General features: G+C 49.3%; 1 protein-coding gene and 1 long non-coding RNA gene across 2 annotated transcripts; one reads left to right on the top strand and one right to left on the bottom strand.

Moving 5' to 3' along the window:
- The first annotated feature begins 365 nt into the window (after positions 1-365).
- Positions 366-22,323, top strand: LOC107497424 (solute carrier family 13 member 2-like). Its single transcript, XM_036223452.1, has 13 exons — positions 366-469; positions 8,761-9,028; positions 14,169-14,297; positions 15,060-15,196; positions 15,304-15,509; positions 16,034-16,214; positions 16,315-16,437; positions 18,085-18,303; positions 18,516-18,604; positions 18,890-19,011; positions 20,164-20,325; positions 20,940-21,077; positions 21,585-22,323. Exons 2-13 carry the CDS (start codon positions 8,927-8,929, stop codon positions 21,753-21,755), a joined length of 1,779 nt encoding a protein of 592 aa, XP_036079345.1. The 5' UTR covers positions 366-469; positions 8,761-8,926; the 3' UTR covers positions 21,756-22,323.
- LOC118603961 lies at positions 19,552-23,048 on the bottom strand. Its single transcript, XR_004951523.1, has 4 exons — positions 22,890-23,048; positions 21,102-21,263; positions 20,522-20,602; positions 19,552-19,617 (listed from the first exon to the last, which is right to left on the bottom strand). It is a non-coding gene; the product is annotated as an uncharacterized LOC118603961 (long non-coding RNA).
- Between the last annotated feature and the right edge of the window lie 1,265 nt (positions 23,049-24,313).

Here is a 24,313-nt window from a genome sequence, read left to right as displayed (position 1 = left end):
CCAAACAAAACTGTGTCCTTTCTGTTAGCCTTATCACCATTCCTCCACCAAAGACAACCTGATTAAATCCTGCTGTCATCAGTGAAAGGTCTTTTACAAAAGGCTCTGCTCTCTACAAACAAGGGACAACTTGCTTCCTTTCCAGGCAAGTCACACTCCTTGCCTCCCTGTCCTCAAGGTCGCACATGTGACATGAGGGAAACTTTTCACTATCGCAACGGGGAGAGGCTTGGTCAGGCAAAGTTCTGCTCGGATTTGCCAACAAATAATGATCTCTTGGGCAAATAAACTAAAGCCGAACCCCCAGGGAGCATTGGTTTCTTGATCCTGAGACTCGAGGAACCCTAGAGAAGGGCCGCATTCACCCAGTGCTAGCCACCAGGAAATAACAATGGCTACCAATATTTAAGCGCCCACCCAGGACCGGCCTTTTGCACACTATTTCTGTTTCTTCCAACGATTCTGTAAGGTAGGTTCGGGTCCTTCCTTCCAGCTACATTTTCAATTTCTTCTCTGCTTACAGAAACAGAACTGAAGACTAGAGAGGTTGTTCTGTCCAAGGTCACATAGGTACTAAGTTTACAAAGTCAGAATTCGACCCCAGGTCTGTTGTATTCTGTTGAAGAACAAAATTCAACCTACTATGCGTGAAGATCTAATTGGATTTCTTAAGCGATTCATGAACTGGGCATCTAGTAACTAGTCGTGTGCTCCAAGGGGGTGTACCAAATGGAAGGGTTTTATAGGAAGGAAAATGGGGCAAGAGAGTACTAAGCAGATTTTAAAAAAGGATTCTTTTTAGACCACGAGGTCTTCTGAAGGGAAAGGGATGGCAAGGGTTTTTGTCACACTAGATGAGCCTAATTAGTTTAATATCTTCTCTCTCTTATGTTCAGATTTTGTCGTGTTTTCCCTCTTTTCTCTTTTCCTCTCTTTAGGAAAAAAAAACAAAATCATTTTCTTTTCCTTCAGAAAAATGTGTTTCCATTTCTTATACCGTCTTTTACTGGAAACTCATCCTACTTTCCTTGCATTCAAAGTTGTTTGTTTCCTTATTATTCCTAGTAGCTTTCATTCCATGTATTATCATTTTAACCCTTCGTTTCTAATGAAAACTAGGAGGTAAACAATTATGAACTGTCTTTTATATTGGCATTCTGTGGCTTGGCGAACTTATAAATACCTTTTATAATTTCTAGAAACAGGCTTTTTCATAAAAAAAATTCTCAGGGTGGCATGAAACGTGTAATAAATAACAGACCCAATTTTATCTTTAGTTTTTCTGCAAAGCGAAACCAAAAGTAGATAAACTTTTTCAAGAATTAATGTTTTGATTTTTTTCTTTCTTATTTATAGATGATCTAGACATTTAACAAATTCTTCAGAAAACTTTTGAGGTTTCTCCTTAGGTTTAGAAAATTCTTTAATCACTGTCCTTCCTTTAGTTTTTGACAAAAGGGTAAAGGATACCTGAAGAGGTTTATTTGAAACCTTGAGTAGTTTTATTATAAACGGTAACTATCTATTAGTCACTTTCGAGTGGAAAAGCAGTGTAGAGAATTAGTAAAACATGAGAACTCAGGTGAAAAAGTGAGGGGCCAAGAGCAATAGGAGTCAATGTGGCTTTTGTCTTAGGGATCTCTTGAATCTTTAATTCATTAGCCTTCTGTAATGAGTCCTTTGATAAAGCTATTTTGGAATCTTGAAGGCTTTTGAAAGCTTCTGCATGCCAATGAAAATAAGTAACTCATTCTCGTTGCTTAATTTGGAAACTCCTACTTTTTAGTGGACTTCTTAAATGATTTTGTTTAACCGGAAATTTCCTCGCAATGGCCATTGTCAACTCTAGGCTATGTCCAGCAAGATTTTGCCTCCTCTGCAGATATCTGCTTCTTCAAGGACTACATACAGTTCTTGAGCATAAAATAGTGGGTATGCTAGAAGGCGGCACACTCAGTTCTTTGACTATAAAGGATCCTGTCTCTTAATATTCACCTGAGGTCTCCTGCTACACCGAGTACAGCCCAAATCAGACCCAGTCCTATCTTGGACCCAATCAGTTCTTGAATTAGATCCAGTTCAGTTTTTAAGTTGTTTCCAGTCCAAACCCAGCTGGTAACCACCAAAAATTCCTGTGGAACCTTGGATTGGAAAAAGGAGAAAAACCCAAGGAATGGGGATTGCAGACAATTCCAAAAGGAAATGGAGAACTGCAGCTACCACCAGCAGTGCTCAACATGGAAACCAGAGGCTGATTCCAAACAAATGGGGAATTGCAGACTAAACTCGCAGCAGTTCCCAACATGGAATCGAGGGGCAGAGCTGACGGCTGGAGTTTTCCACCTGGGGAATTGTCTGAAAGGCTCGGAGCTTGCTCTAGACATAACCATCTGCCAGATCAAGCTCGCCCACCCTGTAAAGGCAAGCCCATAAACTGAGAGCTTGAACACAAGAGAGAGCGGAGCTCATCCGCAGCCCTCAGAAACGGCAAGAAAGACAGTGAACTCAAAATGGGCTTTACAGGCAACATCCTTGTGTGCTTGTTGTCCCCGATCCTGTCTTAAGTTCATTTCCATCTCAACACTGCCTCCAGATCTGTAAATGAACAAAATTCAACGGAGAAAATTTGAAGATCTAATTGGCTTTGTTCAGGGATTCGTGTAGTGGACAGCTCTCAACTAGCAACTAGAAGGGTGCTCCAAGGAGGTATAGAAAATGGAAGGTTTTTATAGGAAGAAAGATGGGGCAAGGGAGTATTAACAAAAGAAAAGAAAGGATTATTTTTAGAACACGAGGACTTTTGAAGGGAAAGGGGTGACAAGGGTTTTTATCAAGCAGATTGCCTCTTCTTTCTTTGGGGTGGGGAGTGATGGAGAGGACCCATGTGACAGATTACCTCACTGAAGTTGACCAAAAAATTCCAGACAGATTGATTAAGATGACATTTCTGGGAGAGGCTGAAACAGTAATTAGATCACGTATTAAATCTAAGCTTGGTATCTCGTGCTTTAGCACTAGCAACACTGTTTTGGGCCTATGGTTTTAAAACTCTGTGCCTCTCTGTGTTTGCTGAATGAATGGATAATGAATGAATGATTATATGGTTGGATATTAAATGGATAGGATCAGGTTCAGTGGCCCAAAGATTGGAAACGAGCATTAATCTAACTATCTCCTCCCATTTTTAGGTGAAATTAGATTGAAGTAAATGTCAAAGGAACGTTTAAATGAGAAAACAGAGAGGCCTCAAAAGAGCTAGATATCTATATCTAAGGACACAATCAACAGAGTGAAAAGACAGCCTGTGGAATGAGAGAAAAATATTTGTGAATCATATGTCTGATAAAGGGTTAATATCCAGAATATATCAAAAACTCCTACAACTCAACAACAACAACCAAACCCCAAATAACTTGATTTTACATTGGTCAAAGGATTTCAAGAGACATTTCTTAAAAGAAGATAGACAATGGTCAAGGAACATATGAAAAGTTGCTGATTAATCATTAGGAAAATGCAGATTAAAACCACAGTGAAATATCACTTTATACCCATTAGAATGGCTGATATATATATAAAATAACACGTGTTGGTGAGAATGTGAGGAAATTGGAACCCTTGTGCAGTATTGGTGGAAATACAAAATGATGTAACCATCATGAAAAACAGTATGGAGTTTCCACACACACACACAAAAACAAACTAAAAATAGAATTACCATTTGCTCCAGCAATCCCACTTTGGAGTATCTATCCAAAAGGAATATATGCACACCCATGTTCATAGCAGCATAAGTTATAATAGCCAAAAGGTAGGAGCAACTTAAGCATCTCGTGACAGATGAATGCATAAGCAAAAAGTTGCACGTACGAACAATAGAACATCATTCAGCCTTAAAAGGGAAGAGAATTCTGACATATGCCATAACATGAATGAGCCTGAGGATATTATGCTAAGTGAAATAAGTCAGTCATGAAAAGGCAAATACTATACGATTCCACTTATATGAGGTATCGAAAGTAGTCACACACAGAAACAGAAAGTAGAAAGGTGGTTGCCAAGAGCTGGAGGGAGGGGGAGTTGGGGAGTTATTATTTAATAAATATAGAGTTTCAGTTTTGCAAGATGAAAAAGTTCTGGAGATGGGTTGCAAAACAATGAGATTATACTGAACAGTACTGAACTGTATACTTAAAAATAATGGAGATGGTAAATTTTACGTTACGTGTATTTTATCACAATTGAAATAAATATGCTGTGCATGGAGACTTGGAAGAAGAGGGGATAGATTTGCTATTTGGTAATGCAGGTTCTTGGGCCAACCATATCTAAATGAGCCCAAGTCCTTTTTAGCATCAGAACACTGTCTGGATCCCTGCACAGCCTCCAGCAGCCAGAGCAGATGGGCAAGGTCAGCTCTGGAAGTGTCACTCCCTGTCTCCTTCTCACAAATTGATGGTGGTAAAAACCTACACACTTCTTTGCCTTCTTCCCTGACTCCCATCTTCCTATCTAAAGATCCGAGGACCAGCTGCAGAACATGCTGGAAAGAAGGCTTGGCTCTCAGGCATGAACCTTATAAATTATCATATGGGCACCCCATCCACCCATCCATCCTTCCATCCATCCATCCAACCATTCTCCCCATATTTGTTGGGTATCAGCTCAACAGGTTGAAGAGGTACATATGGACAGGACAGACAGACTCTCTCCTCATGGAATTTAAAGCCTGGTGGGGGATATAGGTGGGTTATCAGGAGAACGAAATGCAGCATGATATTTGCCATGATAGGAGTCATCTAGGGCACTTAGTCGGGGACCTAATTTAGTCTGTGATGAGAGTTCATGAAGGAAGTTCAGTCTTAGGCTGAGACTTGAAAGGTAAATAAGACTTCAACAGTTAATTAGGAGAGAGGGAGGCAGGGAGAGTATGGCGAGGAAGATCAAGAGCATGGGCACCTTTTGGAGATTTCAGACAATGCAGGGCCAGGTGAGAATTTGAAAACAACTGAGTTGAGGGAGGAATGTTGAGAGCTGAGGCAAAAGAGGCAGGCAAAGATGGGATCTTGTCGGGCTGTTTAAATCCCCTTTGAGCACGTTGCAAGGTGCTGAGGGGGCATATGAATGTCTAAGAACAAATGACTTGATTCAATTAGAGACGCAAAGGAAGACAGGTGGGGGACAGTCCAGACCTGGAGTCAGATTCTAGATCCAGCAATCTCAAAGCTGTGAGCAAGATGCCTACCCTCCTACTCCACCTCTTTCTACTGTGTCAGGGCAAGCGAGTCACCCAAGAAGAACGTGTTATCTCTTTCATCTTTCATCATGGGATGGGGGCAGAGTGTCCTTGAAAACAGTCCCAGTGCACCTCCCAAGCTCTGCTACCTGTGGTCCTCTCTCTGTGCATGAGAACATCCCTACCCTCTTGTTCAATCAGGATTTGACGGCCGTCCCCATGCCCTGTCTTCTCTCCTCTAGACTGGGCATCTCAGGTCTTAAAATCATTCCTGGTGCTCCCTGCTATGTCCAGCCATCCCCATCTTTCCAGGACCACATGGGTTATGACCCTGTGGGCCCCAGGCCAAGCCTACTCAACCCCAGTTGCCTCAGGGACCTCCGTCTAAATGCCTGCCCCATATGTCCAGGTCCGAACTTCCTAAAAGCCACATTCAGGCCCCAGCCCTGGCTCTATCTTCACCTTATCTACTACCTGCTTCTGAGAATAAGCACTTCTTGTAAGCCAGGGACCATCTCTTCTCCCCTTAGGACTTTCTCAGCTGTTCTCAGGTGGCCCTCTCTAGAAAACCAATGGTCAAAGGGCAAGATAAGGGTTTTTTGATTATGGCTCTCCCTTGAGATAGTGCAGAGACCTGTCTCAGGAAGGGCCCCCAAAAAGACTGAAGAAGGACAACCTCAGCACCTGACAGGAGTTGTTGGCAGTCTATTAGGAGCCATGAAAAAAGAACAGTTATTTGCAGAATTAATCGAAAGAAAAGGGGTGGGGCAAACTGGAGAACTGAACGAAACCTGGCAGAGTGGGTTCTTGGCTGCCTGGCACAGGGAAAATTCTTGTGATGCACTGGACTTTCCGCTGGCCTAGGGACACTGCCTCTGGTGTGAATTAATCATTGATGAGGTGGCTACTGGGAATGAGGCAGCCTTCCAGAGAGTCTGCAAGGGTCCCAAGAGTCTATGACTTTGAATGGAGATGGATGTCGATGCACAGCTGGGGTGGAGTGTCTCGTTAAAAGAGTGGCAATTTAATTTTGAAACACCAGGTTTTGTCCCACTGCCATCACAGGGCCCATGGCGGGGAGGGCTAGGCAAAGAGCGTGGACAGTCTTGGAAGTGAATCTGAGTTTTCTCTCAGTTGCTCACAAGCCATGTGACTCTGGGCAAGTAACTTTACTACTCTGAGCCTACATCACAGGGTTGGTGTAGAGAGCTGGGTAAACTGAGATGCACGTTACACAAATAGAGGATGTTGTTGTTCTGGGGGAGGTGTAGCCTTGCTCTCCTGTGGCTCCTTCAGGGTCTCGGGCTATGGGAGAGGCCTCCTGGAAGATGGGACAGAACTGGGGCATTATCCTGGGTACCTGACACCCTTTGTCTATCATTGTGCTTCCCGACTCTTCTTCACCTTGCCCTAAAAAAGTAACAGGCTGGTTGCGCGGGAGTAGAGAGGCCATAGCCTGAGAGGGGACATGAGGGGGCCAGTCTGTCCTCCCTCGCTGCGGCTTGCCACCCAGCCTGGCTCCAGGAGTCCTGCCACCTAGATCCATCCATAGCCTCTGCCCACCCTGCAGAAGGCATCGAGTGTCCGTCTCATACAGACCTCACTGACTCCAGGAGTATCTCACTGGTGCAACGGCTGAGGTTATGCTGTCGTACACCCTGAAAACGTGGTTATCAGCTGTCAATCCTGCCCCCACAAACTCATATTTCAACCACACAGAACCTTCTGTTCTCGAAGCTTCGCCGCACTTCCACATCTTTCCCCAGGCTGTGTTTACTTCCCGAAACATTCTCCCTAATGCTCTGCCTTCTTATCCGGGCACACACAGATCACCACACTCTGGTAATCAACAGAAATATAGATTGAGCTTCTGCTGTGTGCAGTATGGGGTAGGGATGGGGGAGGGTACCAAGAGACAGAGGCTCTGGCTAGACAGACAAGCAGCAATTCTTTCCCTTCAATACAGACACACGCACACACGCACACACGCACATAACCACCCTCCAGGCTTAGCTGACTCTGCCCTGCTTGTGATCTTTCCTCTGTCACCTATAGCCAAATTAGACTCAACTTTCAAGCCTTAGCTTAGTTGCCACCTGCTTCAGGAGCCTTCCTCAGTACTCCTAGTACTCTTCTTTCACCTGGAGCTCCTGTACTGATCTGGACCTCCCCAGGGCACTCATAAGCATACAGTCGTGTGCAGCTGAATGATGCCTCCGTCAATGACAGACTGCATATACGACAGTGGGCCCATAGTTTGTAATGGAGTTGAAAAATTCCTTTCACCTGGTGACTCCAGGGCCATCACGATGTCCCAGTGCAGTGCATTATAACTGCCTACAGTATTCAGTACAGTAACATGCCGTTTAAGCTTGTAGCCTAGGAGCAATAGGCTGTACCATACAGCCTAGGTGTGTAGTAGGCCTAACACTCTAGGTTTGTGTACATACATCTATAATGTCTGCACAATGACGGTATTGCCTAACTTATTTCGCAGGATGTATTCCTTATGTTAAACAAGATTGTGTCCAAATTCTGGCTGGCTCTGTGTCCTGGGGCCTCAGTTTGCCCATCTTTAAAATGGAATAATAACACCTAACTCATGGTGTGGCTGTGCTGAGTAAATGTAATTGTGCACAAACCAGCATGTACTAAATGCAGCATTTTAATCTCTGCATCCTTAGCACTGAGCACAGGGATCAATATATAATTAGTGCCAAATGCTTGTTTGGTAGATGGATGGATGGATGGATGGATGGATGGATGGATGGATGGATGAAGGATGGATGGATGAGTGAAGGAATGGGTGGATGATGAATAAACGAAGAGATTGTTTTTAAAATATGACACAATTATTGCCGGTCTTCCATGGTAGTTGAAGAAGAACCTAAAATGAAACAAAACAAAACTAACTAACTAACTAACTAACTAACTAACTAACTAACCTTTCCTACGTACCTAACACACATCGAGGCTCAACATACTGTAAGTTGTCAAATTCGAGCCTCATAATAGGAAGATATTATAGCCGAATGAGTGGCTATTCTGAGAGGGGTAGTCAGTGGATCAGCAGCACAAAGTAAATAAGAAATAGTCAGGGCTGGTTGGTGGCTTTGTAGTTTCCCAGATACCTGGAAGGAAGAGGAGGGCTTGCTTCAGGCTTTAGCTGCCCGAAATCTTAGACTGGGAACACCTAGAGGGCCAGGCCTCTCTGGCGTTAGGGTTGCACTACCCAGGTCCCTGTATAAACAACTCACAGAGAACCTGGCTTTGGGGAATTAAAGGAGGGAGGAGTGGCTAGGCTGGGGAGGTGGTTTGGGGTCTTGCCCTATGGAGGCTGGCTGTGGGGCTTCCCAGGCACCCTTCCTTCTCCAGCTCCTCCTGCAGCAGCTGTCAGCAGCCTCCATGCACAGAAAGCGTTAACTCTGGGCTTACCTTCTTGAAAGAACCTGAAGCCTTTACTCCTTAATCTCACCCTCCTCCTTTCATTTATAAAGTCTTCCTGGTCTTTATATCTCTTGCAGGTCTGTCCTCTTTATTCTCACTCTAGACTCCAAAAAAACACTGATTGCCAGGGCGAGTCAATGGTTAACACTCCACTGGCTTGATATAAGCCTGCCCTGCCGCCTACCTGCTCCAGTCTGTCCTTCAGTTCCCTGGATCCCTGAGACTCCCTCAGCCTTCTACACCATGGCCACTTGCTGGCAGGTCCTGTGGGCCTATCGCTCCTACCTGATTGTCTTCGCCCTGCCTATTCTTCTGCTTCCTCTGCCCATCCTAGTTGCTACCAAGGTAAGTACTTGGGGTTCTGGGTGCAGATAAACTCCAAGGGGGCAGGAGAGGAACCGTATGGGCCAAGGCTTGGAATCTTTAGGACCAGCATAACCTACTCATGCCTCCTACCCTGGAAGCGAGGCTCTAATCTCCTGGTCCTCCAGAGGACTGAGGGTTAAGTTATCAAGGGAAGCTTTTGCTCAGCACCCACTAATAGGAGCCCAATGCAAATTGCTTAGGTGCACTTGAAATCTACTGCCTTCGGAGTCCAGGAGCCAGTTCTGTAAGAGAGGTACAGGTGGAAGCAGATGGGGCTGCTTACTATGTGGCCGCCTTCCCTGGACTGGGCTCAGTGGAGCATGATAGGGCAAGCTGCTGGCGAGAGATAAAAGGGGAGTAGGATGAAGCTAGCTTAAGACAATTAGTGCCTTTAAAAGTATAAACAAAAACTATGACCATGCTACCCTGTACAAGACCGATCCCGTCTGATCTCGGAAGCTAAGCAGGGTCAGGTCAGGTTGGATGGATGGGAGACCACCTAGGAAGAGCAGGTGCTGTAGGCATAAAAAAATTTTAAAAATAAAAATAAGAGATTGTAAGTTGACAAGGTCCTTGCAATCTGTGAGGACAACCAAGGGTTGCTTTGCCTAAAAAAAGATAAGAATAAATAAATAAGAGTATAAACAGAAAGAAAAGGTGCTCACCTATGATGAGGCCTAAGTCTGCTGCGGGACCTGGACAGTGGACCCTGCCAGTGGGCACCACACACACCACTGCCTCCTGCCCCACCCCTACTATAGCAACAGGAGTCATAACTTCAGCTCCCATTAGTTGGAGCTCCTACCTCATACCCTGTACCACGTACCCAGTAATCCTTTCTCCCACCTTACAAGTCAGGTCTGACTGTTCCATTTTACTGATGGGGAAAGTAAGGTTAAGTCACTTACCTGACATCCCAGGCTAGATTTGGTTTTGTGGAGCTCAGATAGTATACGTTTTAGGCTCCTCTTGTAAGCAGAACACAAAATTATGAACCGTTTTAGCACAGAGCTTGGGCGTCAGTCAAGGAGGAGGGCCTGGAAGCTCAAGTTTCACAGTAAATCTCCTTCTGGCAGGTCACACAGGTAGAAAGTAGGGAAACTGAGGCAGGTTTTTGTTCATGGTGTCCCAAAGGGGTGACAGACTGGGCATATAAAGGCACAGCCCCCGGCAACCCGACACCTGCTAAATGACAAGGCCTGGCTGACCTCTGAGATGACCCTCATCTCACTCAGGCCAAAGCCAGTAGCATCTCTCATCAGATGGCTTTTCAGAGAAGCTGGGCCATATGTGTTAACCCTGGGAAGGAGGACAGACAGGGACTGTGATTCTCATTTTACCCCTCAGGAAAGCACAGCCCAGAAAGCTTCAGTCACTTGCCCAAGATTACACAGGAAAGCAGGGTCGGTACTGGAAGCAATGTGTCAGGAGCCTCTGTGTTCGGTGTGCTGCACCCAGCTCTGCTGCCTTCTCTGCCCACAGACACTGCCTCTCCTGTCCTGACTCAGATGAAGTGTCCCCAGTCCAATCTATGGAGGTCAAATTGTCCAGCGGGGCGCTGGATACAAGCCCCTCTCAAGGAGTTTGCTCCTATTACCTTCTCTCTCTCCCGCATCAAGTGCCCCCTCTCTGCCTGAACTCTCCCATTGGCGTACAGACATGCTGACTATCTCCCATCTTAAAAAACAAACGGACTCTCCTTTGATCCCACATCTCCTCCACATGTGCATCCTTCCCCTGCTCTCTCTCCCACAGAAGGTCTCAAGGACTGTCTACACTGCCCATGTCTCTCCTTAGACAAGTCCAGGCTCCAAGACTCTACCCGCCCAGAGGGCTTTCGTTGAGTCCCCGCCAGCTTCCATGTTATCAAGCCCCTGGTCAGCGCTTAACTTCCTCAACCCCTCAGCAGCATTTGTCACCCTCACCGCCCCCTCTTTGCCTTGCTGTCTTCCTTGGCTTTCGGTGACACCAGTAGAGCCAAAGGGAGGCTGACACCTGCTCCCTCAGCCACTTTTCCTGGCTCCTCCTCCCTATTCACTTACTCTCCCCCAGGTGATCTTGTTCTGCCTCCTGCTTTAGAAAACATCTCCATGCAGAGGATTCTCCAATCTGTAACTCCAGCCCTAACTTCGAAACTTTTATTATCTGATTAACACTGGATGCTCCCTCCCGAATATTTCCTTGTAAGCAGCACATACTTTGACATGTCCAAAACAAAACCCTCATCGCCCATCTGTTCCAGTCGGCCCTTCCTGCAGTCCTATTCATCAATATGCGGTTCAACCTTCTACCTCGGAGCCATTCTTGATTCCTTTCTACCTGTCATTTCCAAAGCACGCCACCAGCAGGTCGTGTTGAGGAATCCCAAAAATACCCTGGATGCGATCACTTTCAACCGCCTTCATTCTCATCTAGGCCACCATCCCTTCTTGCCTGTCCCTTATTCCTCCCCACACCATTCTTCGCCCATCCACCTGGTCCTTCTAAAACATAAGATCACGTCACTACCCTGCTTAAAACCCCACACAGGCTTCCCATCAACTTAAAATCCAAACCTATTAAGGCATCCACGAGTCCCTGGGGCTCCAGCCCTGCAGACCCCTCAGTCTCCAGGCCCCACATGCTACCTCCAGTCTACTCTGCTCCAGCCCCACCAGCTTTCTCTCTGCTCCCTGGATTGTTCATCTCCCTGCCTGGAATGTTCTTCCGCCAGATGCCCCCTTCTCATTCCTTAGGTTTCTGCTTAAATCCACCTCCTCTGACCACCCCTGTTTACAGGGCTTTTACTATCTGAATTGATGTGTTTGTTTTCTATGTGTTCTCTTACTCCCTATACTAGAATATAGGCTCTATGAGGACAAGAGACTTTGTCTTTTTCCATGCAGAATCCCCAGTGCCTGACACATAGTAGGTGCTCAACAAATACCCGTGAAATGAATGAATGAATGAATGAAGATAATAATATGGGCAAAAAGGGCCCTGTTCTAAATTTCTGCTCAGTTCCTGCTTTCTCTGATGAGTCCCCGAGCTTACCTCCATGCCCCTGGCCCCCGAAGTGGGAAGGAGAAGTTCAGACTACACTCAGACCTGTGTCCATATGATAATAGTTGACATGTATTGAGTACTTTTTTATGTGCTAGTCATTGTAGCAAGCACTTCAAACCACTAACCCATTTGTTTCTCACAGTAGCATTTGAGTTACTACGAGGTTACAACTACTGCCTTCATTTTACAGACATGTGAATTCAGACCCAAAGTGGTAAAGGAATCTGACTAAACTCTCAAATGGAAAAAGGCAAAGTCTTGACTGGAACCTGGTCTCAGGGTCTCTGCCTCAGGCTATTCCTGTTGTGAGTTACGTCTTGAGCCATCTACCCTCATATCCATCCAGCTGTCAGCCAATCCTTGCGCTGTTGTGCAGTCTGGGATGTCTATTGAGTTCTTGCTCTGTTCTGGGGTTACCGAAAAAGAATACAGATGCTTTGTCCTCGAGGTACTCTCAGTGTAGAGGAATATGCGTTTAAGAGGTATAGCCAGAAGCCCGCAGAAGCTCAGAGGAGGGAGAAAATTCTTCCAGCCAAGTCAAAGGAGAATTCACAGCAGATGGAATTTGAGTTGGACCTTGAAGGCTGAGTGAGATTCCAATAGTCAGAGGCATCCGCAGAGGGACGGCCAGGTGAAGGGCCTACAGGAGCAAAGGTGTAGGGACTGGACCTAGTTGGGTGTGTTTGAGAATCCTCGAAATGCTCATCATTTTCCGGTGGACCCGGCACTTGGGGGACAATGGGTCCTGAGGCCTTCTCATTGCTCCCCAACCCTACTACCAGTCTGTGAAGAAGCTTCATCAGTTTGCCAGAAAACCTACAGTCATTTATTCATCCATCCATTCCTTTACTACTTAAGGGACATGAACTATGTGACAGGCACTATTTAGGTGCAGGGGGTGGTGTTGGTGGAGAGACACACAAAAAGAATATACTGTCCATACCGTGAAAACCATATAGTGGTCTGTGACTGTGGCTTAAAGAGAGGCTGCTCTAGATAGAGTGGTCAGAGAAGGCCTCCTGGGTGGTGATATTAACGCTAAGATCTGAATAGCAAATAAGAGCCAGCCAAGCACAGCTCTGGGGAAAGAGCCATCCAGGCAGATCACATAGTGCAAACGCCCAAAGCCAGGCCTGAGCTTGGTAAGGTGGAGGTAGAAATACAGCCACTGTGACATGGAGGCCTAGGTGAAGAGAAGATGGCTTAAGTTTATTTTAGAGAGGTAGACAGAGGTCAGCCAATGTCAGCACTACAAGGCTGAGAGAAGGAGTGAGAATTTTATGCTGAGTGCTATGAGGGGTAAATACATCTCAAGGGTCAAACAACTAGTAAGTTAGAGTCAAAAGCACAAATGCCTCCCAGGACCCAAGGGGACTTAGCTGTAAAAATTGTCTCCCTGTGGTTCAACATCTGCTCGGACAGAGCTTAGCTGAAATCCATATTGCATTTTCAGTAAGAACAGAAATTTTAGTGTCCTTATTTGAATAACCTGCTCTCCTACAATGTAACAGTATGTGTGTGTGCACATGTGCACTTAAAAATCTAGGTAACTAAAGTACTCTCACTGCAATATATTCCTGAACCCCAAAGACACACCCTGGACTCAAATGATTCACTGTGGGCATGAAGACTATACAGGAATTGGACCTCATTTCTGGGGCATGCCTTAATCCTTTAGATTTCCTGGCTCTTGGTCAAGTGGCTGAGTCCAGGGAATGAAACAAAGATTTTAAAGCCAGACAAATGTGGGTCAAAATCCACTCTGTAGCATGTACAGTCACACGACCTTATCAAGCCTGTCCAAGCCTCTAACCCTTAAGGGATCCACTGTTGTCAGGATGCAATGAGATAACCCAAGTGCATAGAGTATCTGGCTCCCAGGGCTCAGTAAACAATGGTTTCCTCCACCCTTGGCTTTTCATCTGAATCCTTGGCCCTTGAAAAATACAACTAGACTCAGGCACTCCCCACACTGTTATAAATGACCTATTTTCTCTGGGAGCAAGGGGCAAAATGACTCCGGGATACAGACTTGCCCTTTCTAACAGCTTCTCCACTCCCCTCCCACCCATAGGAAGCCTACTGTGCCTATACCATCATCCTCATGGCGTTCTTCTGGTGCACTGAGGCTTTGCCTCTGGCTGTGACCGCTCTCCTCCCCATCATCCTGTTCCCCATGATGGGCATAATGAAGTCCTCCGAGGTAAGTTTGCCCTGTCCAATGAGGAAGGGCTCCCGGGGCTGGTGGGGTCTGCCCCTGGATGCCGCAGGAAGCCTCATCACAGGCAGGCGCAGAAGAGGGTCCCTGCCTCTACTTGGAAGGCCAGAGATCACTGCGGGAGGAACCATCCAGAAGACAAAGGGGGAAGACATTGTAGAATTGCCGAGTGTGTGGACCGTGTCGAGAGTAAATTCAAAGTGGGAATGATTAGGCTTAGGCCAGGGAGGTGGAAAGGCCTGATGACAGGGGGGAAGGGGCCTTGAAAGTGAGCTAAAGAGCTTGGCTTCGGTGACTCTTAAACTAGAGCGCTGGTTAAAATTTAGATTGTTGGGCCCACCCCAGAATTTCTGATTCAGTGGACCTGGGGCAGAACCTAAACGTTTCATTTCTTACATGCTCCAGGTTGGTGAAGCTGTTGGGCCAGGGACCACACTCTGAGAACCGCTGCTCTAGTTTCTACAAACAGCACTAAATTATCTTTCTCCCAGGCCCTGGCTGTAAACATGAGTGGAATCAGGCTAGATTATCTCCTAGTCATTCCCGAGGGGAGAAAGAATGAGTTCGGCAGGAAGAGAGGAACCTGGTTAATATTAAATAGCAGGTAATCCAAAGACCATTTCCATTTGGTTCCAAGAGCCCAAGGTCCAACCTCTGTGGAAAAGTCGGTGACTGCACTCTGTAAGTCCAGGGACACAGTGGAAGACCCCAGGGTCTTCCTGCCTCTCAGTTGTCCCTGCCCACCAGGTCTGCATCCAGTACTTCAATGACACCAACGTCCTGTTCTTTGGGGGGCTGCTGGTGGCCATTGCCGTTGAGCATCGGAATCTGCACAAACGCATCGCCCTCCGTGTGCTCCTCATCATCGGGGTGCGGCCAGCTCTGTGAGTTCCCACAAATCAAGACCGGAGCACCACGGGCCAGTGGTGTCTGGGCATCTAGACCCTGACGGGATGTTGGAACACCAGTGGGACTGTCTGTCTGTCCGTAGGTTGATGCTGGGCTTCATGTTGGTCACAGCCTTCCTGTCCATGTGGATCAGCAACACGGCCTCCACAGCCATGATGATGCCCATAGCACATGCTGTCCTCCAGCAGCTGAGCAAGTCATCCAGGGACAGGGACATTGAGGAAGGCAGAAATAACCCCACCTTTGGACTCCAGGAAATAAGTGACAAGAACAAAGTGACCAAACATGGTGAAAAAGATGAGACTGGACCCTGTCCCAACTCCTTGGCTCTTGGGGAGGGTCTGAGGGGATGTCCACTCTCAGGAGAGAGAAGACAAAGGCGAGAAGCGCCATGACCAGTTTATCCTAGTTTTCCCAGGATTTCCTCATTTCAAAACAGAGTCCCATGTGCTGGGAAAACTCACAGTCCTGGGCAAAGCAAGATGCTGGGTCACCCTGAAGAGCCAGGAGCTGGAGTCCGGGAGGGCCATCGGGGGTCCAGGCTCCATTCTTCCTCTTGGATTTGGCCCTTCTCTATGTCTCAGTTTCCCTGTCTCAGGAAAAAGGTTAGGCCAGAAGGTCAACTCAACAAGTGACTCCCGGGGTGCTGGGCCCTTGTAAGCCTACAGGCAGCCTCTGCCCCCACAGCACCCCAGATCTGGCTGCTCGCTAATGAGGTGCCCTGCCTATACCTCAGAGGCCACAGAGCTCCAGCCATGCTCCCGGAGTTGACCTGGTGCCCACTACTCACCTGAGCTCTTCCTTGTTCCCAGAAAACAGGCAGATCCACCCTCTCCCACCCGGTTCTTTGGAATCAAAGACAAATAGGATCCAAAAGAAGTATAAATTTTCCCAGGGCATGAGCCTGTGTGTGTGCTACTCAGCCAGCATTGGGGGCCTCGCCACACTGACTGGTACCGGACCCAACCTGGTGCTGCAAGGCCAGGTCAACTCGTGAGTAACCGAGGGGTTGGAGGACTGTACTCTCACTGCGGGGAAATGGGGCCTGGTGGGTGTCAGGGAATGTCACACAGCAGCCCACTTCCTCCTTCAGGCTCTTCCCAAATAATGTCAACGTGGTGAACTTTGCCTCCTGGTTCGGCTTTGCCTTCCCAGTCACGGTCATCTTTCTACTGCTTACCTGGATATGGCTTCAGATCCTCTTCTTGGGATTCAAGTAAGTGGCAGAATGGATGAGAGAAGCCCAGTCCTTGACCTTATCCTCTGGAGCTTTCGGTTGGTTAACCAGGTAGTTATTGTGGAAAAGAATAAAATCCCCACCCAAGTGAGAAGACCTCTCCCTCCCAAGACCCCTTGTTATGCTTGGACCCCCTCTATGAAGGAATTACTGGGTAGAGAGTATTATCATCCCTTTTAGCAGATAACGAACTCAGGCTCGACATATGGTATACAACTATATTTGTCAGTGCCAGGATTGAAAACCGGATCTGAAGCCCAGGCTGGGAACCATTCCCTACGCCCCGCAGTCCTTCGCTAAGTGTTTGAGATCACACCGAGCACACTGAACACACACGTTTGCTGTGCCCCTAGGCACTGAGAACACTAGAAGACGTGACGGCACGGTCCCTGTCTTTGGAGCTCATCATCTGATGGGCGCTGGCATGGTGGGACTGTGACACAGGGAAAGCCGGGTGCTGTGGGAGCACAGCCCAGGAGAGCAGCAGTTCCGGCCGCCCCCGGAGGAGGCGAACGCCTTGTACCAAGGCATAGAAGCAAGAAAGAATACGATGTGTTTGGGGGAACTCTAGTCCTCTGTGACTGGAACGTGAAGAACAAAAAGGGATATCAGGAGATGAAGCTAGAGAAGAAGGCGCGGAAGCATTTGGGAGGTGGTTGTGTGCCGCCAAAGTGTTTGCACCTGGTCCTTGAGGCCGAGGAGTAAATAGGTTTTATTCCTACTAAGAACCCTCGATTACTGGTAGTCACTAGAATTCTGAGTTGAAAATCACTTGAGCCCTTGCTGGGGCTCAGAAGGAGTAGTCTGGGATGAATTAGTTAAGTCTGCTATGAGTACAGGGTAGGAGTGGTGATATGAGTGCTACTGTGGTATTGCTTATTTGCCTTTCCTGACCGGGCAGTGGGGAGCCATTGAAATGTTTAAGCATAGTTGCTGTACTTTGGAAAAATGGTTTGATGGGTATGAGGAGGATGGATCGAGGTTAGGGACCGGTAAAAGGTAAGATGGCAGTCAAAGAGATCAGCCCAGTGCCAGGCACCACGGGGAATTTAAAGATGTGTGAAGCATGGTCTTTGCCCTTGAGAAACTCACCATCCAGCTGGGGAATTGAGATTTGCCTGTGAAAAGTAAAAGTCAACATGAGTTAAGTAAGTAGCCTATGGAAGTAGGCTAAAGCCTTCTGTGCCTGTGAGGATGATGTGGATGGGGCTCAGGCTGGCAGAGGGTGCCTAGAGGCTGGTAGAGGGAGGGGAGGATTACTTGAAAGGCCTTTGGAGGAGGGGAGCAGAGAGCCAAAGCCAGAACAAGGCAAGGGGTCTGGACCTCTAGGTCCTCCTCACTCTGGGCACAGGAGGGCTCAGCTCAAAAGAACCCTTGCAGGGTCAGAAGGAGCAGGCGGAAACCTGGTCCCCCAGCCCCCACCTTGCCTCTGCCTCATGACCCACCTCCCCGCCACTGAGTCTTCTGCTCCTCTTCCCTAAGCTTGGGTGGATCCAAGGCCTTTGTGTAGCAACTCTGAGATGGCCTCTGCAGGCCTCAGCCTTTGCATCACAGGCACTCAGAGCCCCTTGCTAACCCTGCCTGATGCGAGGCCCTCCTGAACTGTCCGTTCCCCTCTACCTGCAGCTTCAGGAGGAACTTTGGCATTGAGGGACAGATGCAGGAGCAAGGGCGTGCAGGCCTCGAAGTCATCCAAAGAGAGCACAGGCAGCTGGGACCTATGACCTTTGCAGAAAAAGCTGTCGCTGTCCTTTTTGTTCTTCTGGTGCTGCTCTGGTTCACCCGGAAGCCGGGCTTTTACCCCGGCTGGGGCAAATTGGCTTTTTCCGATGCTAAAGGAAAAAGGTGAGCATTCTGGGGGGAGAAAAAATCTTTGGCAACTCACGTGGTTAAAGGAAGAAGGAAGGAAGAGATTCCCCAGTGTACTGAGGGGCGGGAAGCAGACACTTGCTAGAAGAGTCTGGCACGCTGTGGGAGGGGCTCTTCTTTACCCCCTAACCCTGCTGTCCATGAGAAGCCCAGAGCCACTATGCCTGACCCCCCTGCCCCTCCTGTAGCTTGGTGTCTGATGGGACAGTGGCCATCTTCGTCGGTATGATTATGTTCATCATGCCCTCCAAGATCCCAGGGCTGACTCAGGACCCAGGTAAGTACATGGACTGGAGCAAGAAAAAGCCTCCAGGCAGACCCTGTTTTCTGGCGTGAAATGTGCCTTCAACTACACTTGGAAGGAGTAGAAAAAGCCGTGAGAAGTTAGGGTAAGTCGTCAAGGACACTAGGACTCAGGAACAAAGTCAGGATGTTGCAGAACTGGGGGACCCCCTCTTGCACTCATTAAGCTCTGATAGAGACCCATACAAGAGGCCCCAAGTGGAAGGGAGGGAAGGCCTGTTGGCTCTTGGTGACACATCTTCCTCTGCTTGGGGAATAGAAAGACCAGGAAAGCTGAAGGGCCCTCCTACCCTTCTCAACTGGAAGACAGTGAATGAGAAGATGCCCTGGAATATCGTGTTCCTGCTGGGTGGGGGCTTTGCCCTGGCCAAGGGCTGTGAGGTGAGAGACTCCTACCCCTTCCCCAGCCTGTTTGAGGGAGACCCTGTGGCAGGGAGAGAGGGGCTCTGCTTCTGAGCCACACAGGGAAGACCTGATACCCACTTAGGAACCCGCTGTGGCAGGGCCTTTGCAGCAGCTGGAGAAAGAGCTTAGATCGTCTGAGGGAGGAGGAAGAAACACAAGCCATACATATCTTTCCCCAGTCGGGTTCTCAAAGCCAAAGGGAAGGCAGGCTTCTCTGGTGAGCAGGGGCTATTCTCAGTGACCCCTCACCTGCCCCACTCCACACCCTCACCCCTTCCAGAGAACAAAATGTCTTTAGCACCTGAGAGTAGGAGGTATTGTGTTGTCACCGTCAGCCCGCTGCAGCCACCAGGAGGCGCCATGATCACATGCAGCCAGGCTCTGAGGACCAGGGCATCATCCCCAAAGCCTCTATCCAAGAGGGAAATCCCTGAACCTGCACCCCTGGGCTTCATGGTTCCAGCTGAGCTCATTCACTGCACAGATAGGAGGCAGCTTCTCTGGGTCAGGCTGGGCCTCCTGGGTCCGAGGTTAATTCATCCATCGAGCATTCATCAACGATACCAAGCACTGTTCTGGGTGCTGAGTGGGTGGCATTATCAAATTAAATCCCAGTTCCTGGGACTCACAATCTAGTATTACAGATGTGGGCAGGGCAAGACCTTGGAGCTCTTTTGATCCCATAGACTGCACCCACCCTCCCGTCAGCTTCTTCCCAGCTTCCACCAGGGCCCATCTCTGCGCTCCTCGGACTGTCATAAGACCTGGGCTGGAGAGGGCAGGGAAGAGGCTAAGGTTGGCTAAGGACCTCCTGAGAGAGGTCGGAGGACCGGAGGAAGTGGGGTCAAAGTCCTTACTCTTACCGAGCCCCCGAGGAGTTTCCCAAAAAACTACTTTGACCTGCCGCTCTCCTAGTTTCTCATCTGACCCTTCTCCCCACACCCAGCTGTTCTTGAAGACCAGGTGAGGGGCCCTTTGATTCTGTCTGGGTCTTATCTTCCCTCCTGAGCCCTTGACTCTGAAGACTAGACATTTGTGGACGGAAATAGGACTTTCCAGAGCCTCAGCATGAGATTCCAAGACTCCAGGCTGCCCAGCCTCTCACATACCACCTTCCTCTGCCCACAGGTATCGGGCCTGTCACAGTGGCTGGGGAACAAGCTGACCCCACTCCAGTCCGTGTCACCTTCCACCATCGTTCTTATCCTCTGCATCATGGTCGCTGCCTTCACTGAGTGCACCAGCAACGTGGCTACTGCTTCACTCTTCCTGCCCATCCTAGCCTCCATCGTGAGTGAGCTGGCCCTGACGACACACCTCCCCCAGGCAGCCCTCCTGCCTACCCCCACCCAGGAGCCCTGCCTGTGGGTCAGAGTGACATGATTGCACCTCCTTTCGTTTCAGAGAAAGGACCTCTGGGCTTCCTCCCCCCTTCCCCTGGTTTTCCAGCCATTTGGGCCCAAAGGCCCTCTGGACCCAGACTCACCCATCCTTGGTGATGTCACTCCTTCAGTATCCTCATGGGGCTCACTGGTGGCCTCACCTACTTCCCCTGTTCTGGTCATTCCTGAGGTGATGGGGTAAAATTGCTCCCTGAAGCGTCTCCAGGCCCCTCTTCCCCAGGCGTGTTCCCGCAGCCTTTGATGACACTCCGAGCCCCTTGGAGATCTGTTTTATGGGCCCCTCTCCTCACCACACCCCACACACTCATGCCTTCCAGAGAGGTCAAGGGGCCTGTCCCGGGTACCCAGTCCTCCTGGTAGAAGTGTTGCGTTCAGAGCCAGAGTGCGTGTTGGGGGAGCAGGGGGATTATCCCTCAGAGAGGGAAGCAGGAGGATTGGGGCCACACCTTCCCCTCTGGGATGGGGACTGCCTTCATCTCTGCCCACTTTTTCCCTCTCCAGGCCCAGGGCATCTGCCTCCACCCTCTCTATGTCATGGTCCCCTGCACTCTGTCTGCCTCCCTGGCCTTCATGCTGCCTGTGGCCACCCCACCCAACGCCATCAGCTTCTCTTTCGGAGGCCTCAGAGTGTCTGATATGGTGAGTGGCAGGGCTCTCGAATACCTCATCACTCCTTCCTGCTATGTCCTTCCATCTTGGTGGACCACCATGTAGCTTCAAAGCCACTTCGATCTCAGATTCGAGAATAGAACCTGTCTGGGGTGAGGGACAGCAGGAATGTTGGGACACGACCCCTCGTTGGCGCATCTGCAGGACCTGCCACACCTGGTCATATGAGAGGGAGAGGAGGGGGTGAGGAACTTAGGGAACGTTACAAGGTGCCAGGCAGCCACACCCAGGGTCATGGACGCAGAGAGAACAAGGCACAGGGCCCTGGAAGCTCGTGTGGAGCTTCCCTTTTCCCTGGCATTGGGAAAAAAGCAAGAGACAAGGGCATTGCTTAGTGCTGCAGCTTGGACCCAAGGGAGGACCTCCCAAGGGAGAGTTTTGCTTGCGGGAGAGCTCCTGAGCGCCTATGAACACTGAAGGGATGGGTGCTGGCCCAGCTCAGCAGCTGCTCCCTCACACTGGTTCTCTGCATACCAGGCCCGGGCGGGATTCATGCTCAACATCATCGGCGTGCTGGTCGTCATGCTGGCTATCAACAGCTGGGCCTTCCCCATCTTCAACCTGTACACCTTCCCCTCCTGGGCCCACTCCAACTCTTCAACCCACTGCGTGTCCAGCGAGTCAAATACCACCCTGTCTAATCTTTAGACCAGGGTATAATCTGCCCAACACCAGGAAGACCCAATGCGTTCCTACTCCTCTGAGTGGGAATGGGACACCCAGCGTCCAAGCCAAACATTGAGAGAAATATATATGTGTGTATATACCCTCCTGCATGTCTGTAAGAAAGGTGGGCGTGTGTTCCAACATGTGTGTCTAAAGAAAATGTGTATGTATGTATGTACGTGTGTATCTGAGTTTGGTGTGTCATGTGAGAATGTCTGAGATGAGGGATTTGTGTGCGTGCACATGATCCTAGGTGTGTTTGCTTAACGCATGTGTGTGAGTTCACAGACAATATTACACACCCTCTCTGGCACCCCACATCTTAGTCTTCCCAGCGTGGTGGGTACCAGACCCTCTTGCACTCTATTGAAACTGAGGGTTGGGATAATCTGGGGAGCAGAGCCTACCAGCAGTTGCCATGGCAACAATTCTAGGACCAGTCCAGCATACTGAGCTCTGCCCAGCCTCTTGGGTTTCGGGGGAGGGTTTGAACACTAATCACATTAAAGTCTTCTTCAACAGAGTCTGGGATGGCTTTTCACAGCACTTTACAGGGCTGGATCACCGCATGGTCCAGGCCCCAGGTTGGGGAGTACATTGGGAAGGGACCCGGCCTCTGTCCTATATGGCACCCCCTTGGTAGCCCTCCCACCCGAGGGAGAAGGTAATGGCCAGGAACCCCTGCCAAGGTCAATCAGAGTGGGCGCAGCCACCCAGGAAAGCAGCACTGACATCACCCAGCCTGGCTAATTGGGAGCTGCCAGTCCCTGCGTGTCTTTGGGAAAACCAGCCTCTTCTTTCCCAGAGCACTCCCTGGGCATTTACATAAAAACCTCTGCCCCTGCCAATTCCTCACCGACCCTTCCTCCAGCTAGAAAAACCAGTCCCACCAGACCAGGAAAGGCCGGCTAAGTGCCCAGAAAATGGACCCTCACCCAAAACGGCAGGAGTGTCAGCCGGCAGCAACAGGATAGAGGTGACACTCACAGGAACAGGTTCAAAACGGGCCTGTTCTTCAGAGTCCAGGACCAGACAACACCCTGCAGCATTCTGCTTCTCCACCTCACCTCCACCCCTCCCTTGCCTCCCACCTTGAACTCCAAAGTATTTATGTACCTGGCAATGTGGGGTGGGATGTGGAAGGGAGATACCACACCCGTCATCCATTCCGGGAGCTCAATATTGCTTTCTGGCTGGAAGTTCATCTTTGTATCACTCCTAAGTTTCTCTCGTTGTGGACAGTGGCATGTGAGCTTCGAGTTCACCTAGGTGGAAGTTTCCAAGGGTCTCATCCAGCTACCTCCTGTGTTCCTGTGTAGTGGGAGTTAAAAAAAGAGCTTTACCGTCACTTTCATGCCGAATAAAAAAAGAGAGCTGAATTGTGAAGAAAGAAACCAGAAACGGTTTAATTCTGGATTCCCCCTGGGCTGGGCCTCTACCCAGTATTCCTAGAGCTGGAGGTTCGAGAGTAGGGGGAGACACATGGCTGTCCCAGTATTCCTAGAGGGGGCTGCTGCATGGGGGAAAACATGGCTGTCCTCAGGGACAGGGGATCTTGACAGGACAGGTCAGACATCCAGCGTGAGGAGTGTCAGGCGAGTGACTCCACCCCCACCCCAGCCCCCAGGCTGGCATTCCTCATTTATGAAGCATAGTCGTAAATCACAGTTCCCACCTAGGCCCACGTTAGGACCCCCACAATACCCCAGGCTACAGCCCCCCCCATTGGGAGTGGGCCAATCCTAGAATGATGGGACCCCGCCAGTGCCATACCCATATTGCAATGCGTTTCTAGGCGGCAGCCCTAGGCTCATCAGCAAAATGGACCCTCTGCTATCACTTTTTTATGGACCCTGCCTGGATACCCAAAGTCCAGCCCTGGCTAAGAAAGAGGTGAGTGTGCTTCTCAGGGGTCACATGCCTCGTTCACTGTTCTCAGCTCACCTTTGTACCTCCCTATTTCCCCCTCAGACCTACTCGGACAAGGCCAGATGTGGACTGAGGTCACAGAGCAGTCCCAGGGGTGAAGACTGGGATGGCTCTGTCTTCTTGGGGGAGGAAGTAGACAAAAGCTGACCCGAGGGCTGAGGGGGTCATCCATGGAGGTTGCTGTGGCAGAGCTTGGGGGGCAGTCTGCCCCAGGTGTTTGGAAACCATCCTCCTCAGGAGGCAGGAGGGCAGACAGGAGGCAGGTGGCACCTGTCGGCCTAATCACCATCATTAGCCAGGCAATAAAGCAGCACGGACCAGGCCACACTTTGAAGGAAGGGCCTGTCAGCCCAGGTTAGGTTTGTGCACGCAGCCTCGCAACTTAGCCCCTCCTGCACATACATTCTGGGCTGTGGCAGGTGGATGGGGCGCTGCCGAGACTGGGGTCTGCACCCTCCCATCCTGAGCACCTGCACCGCTACACTGATGGCTTCCAGGAAGGTAGCAAGGGCCTTTGGCTGTCTCATACTAGCTGAATTCGTGCACTCAAGAATTGCTACGGTAATGAGCTCCCCATTGCTCAGGGGATCAATGAGGCCAGAAACAACACG

Source organism: Rousettus aegyptiacus, unplaced genomic scaffold (genome assembly GCF_014176215.1).
Source record: "Rousettus aegyptiacus isolate mRouAeg1 unplaced genomic scaffold, mRouAeg1.p scaffold_m13_p_6, whole genome shotgun sequence".
Classification (NCBI taxonomy): Eukaryota; Metazoa; Chordata; class Mammalia; order Chiroptera; family Pteropodidae; genus Rousettus; species Rousettus aegyptiacus.
Note: the sequence above shows the minus strand (reverse complement) of the source record. Positions and strands in the feature narration are given on the sequence as shown.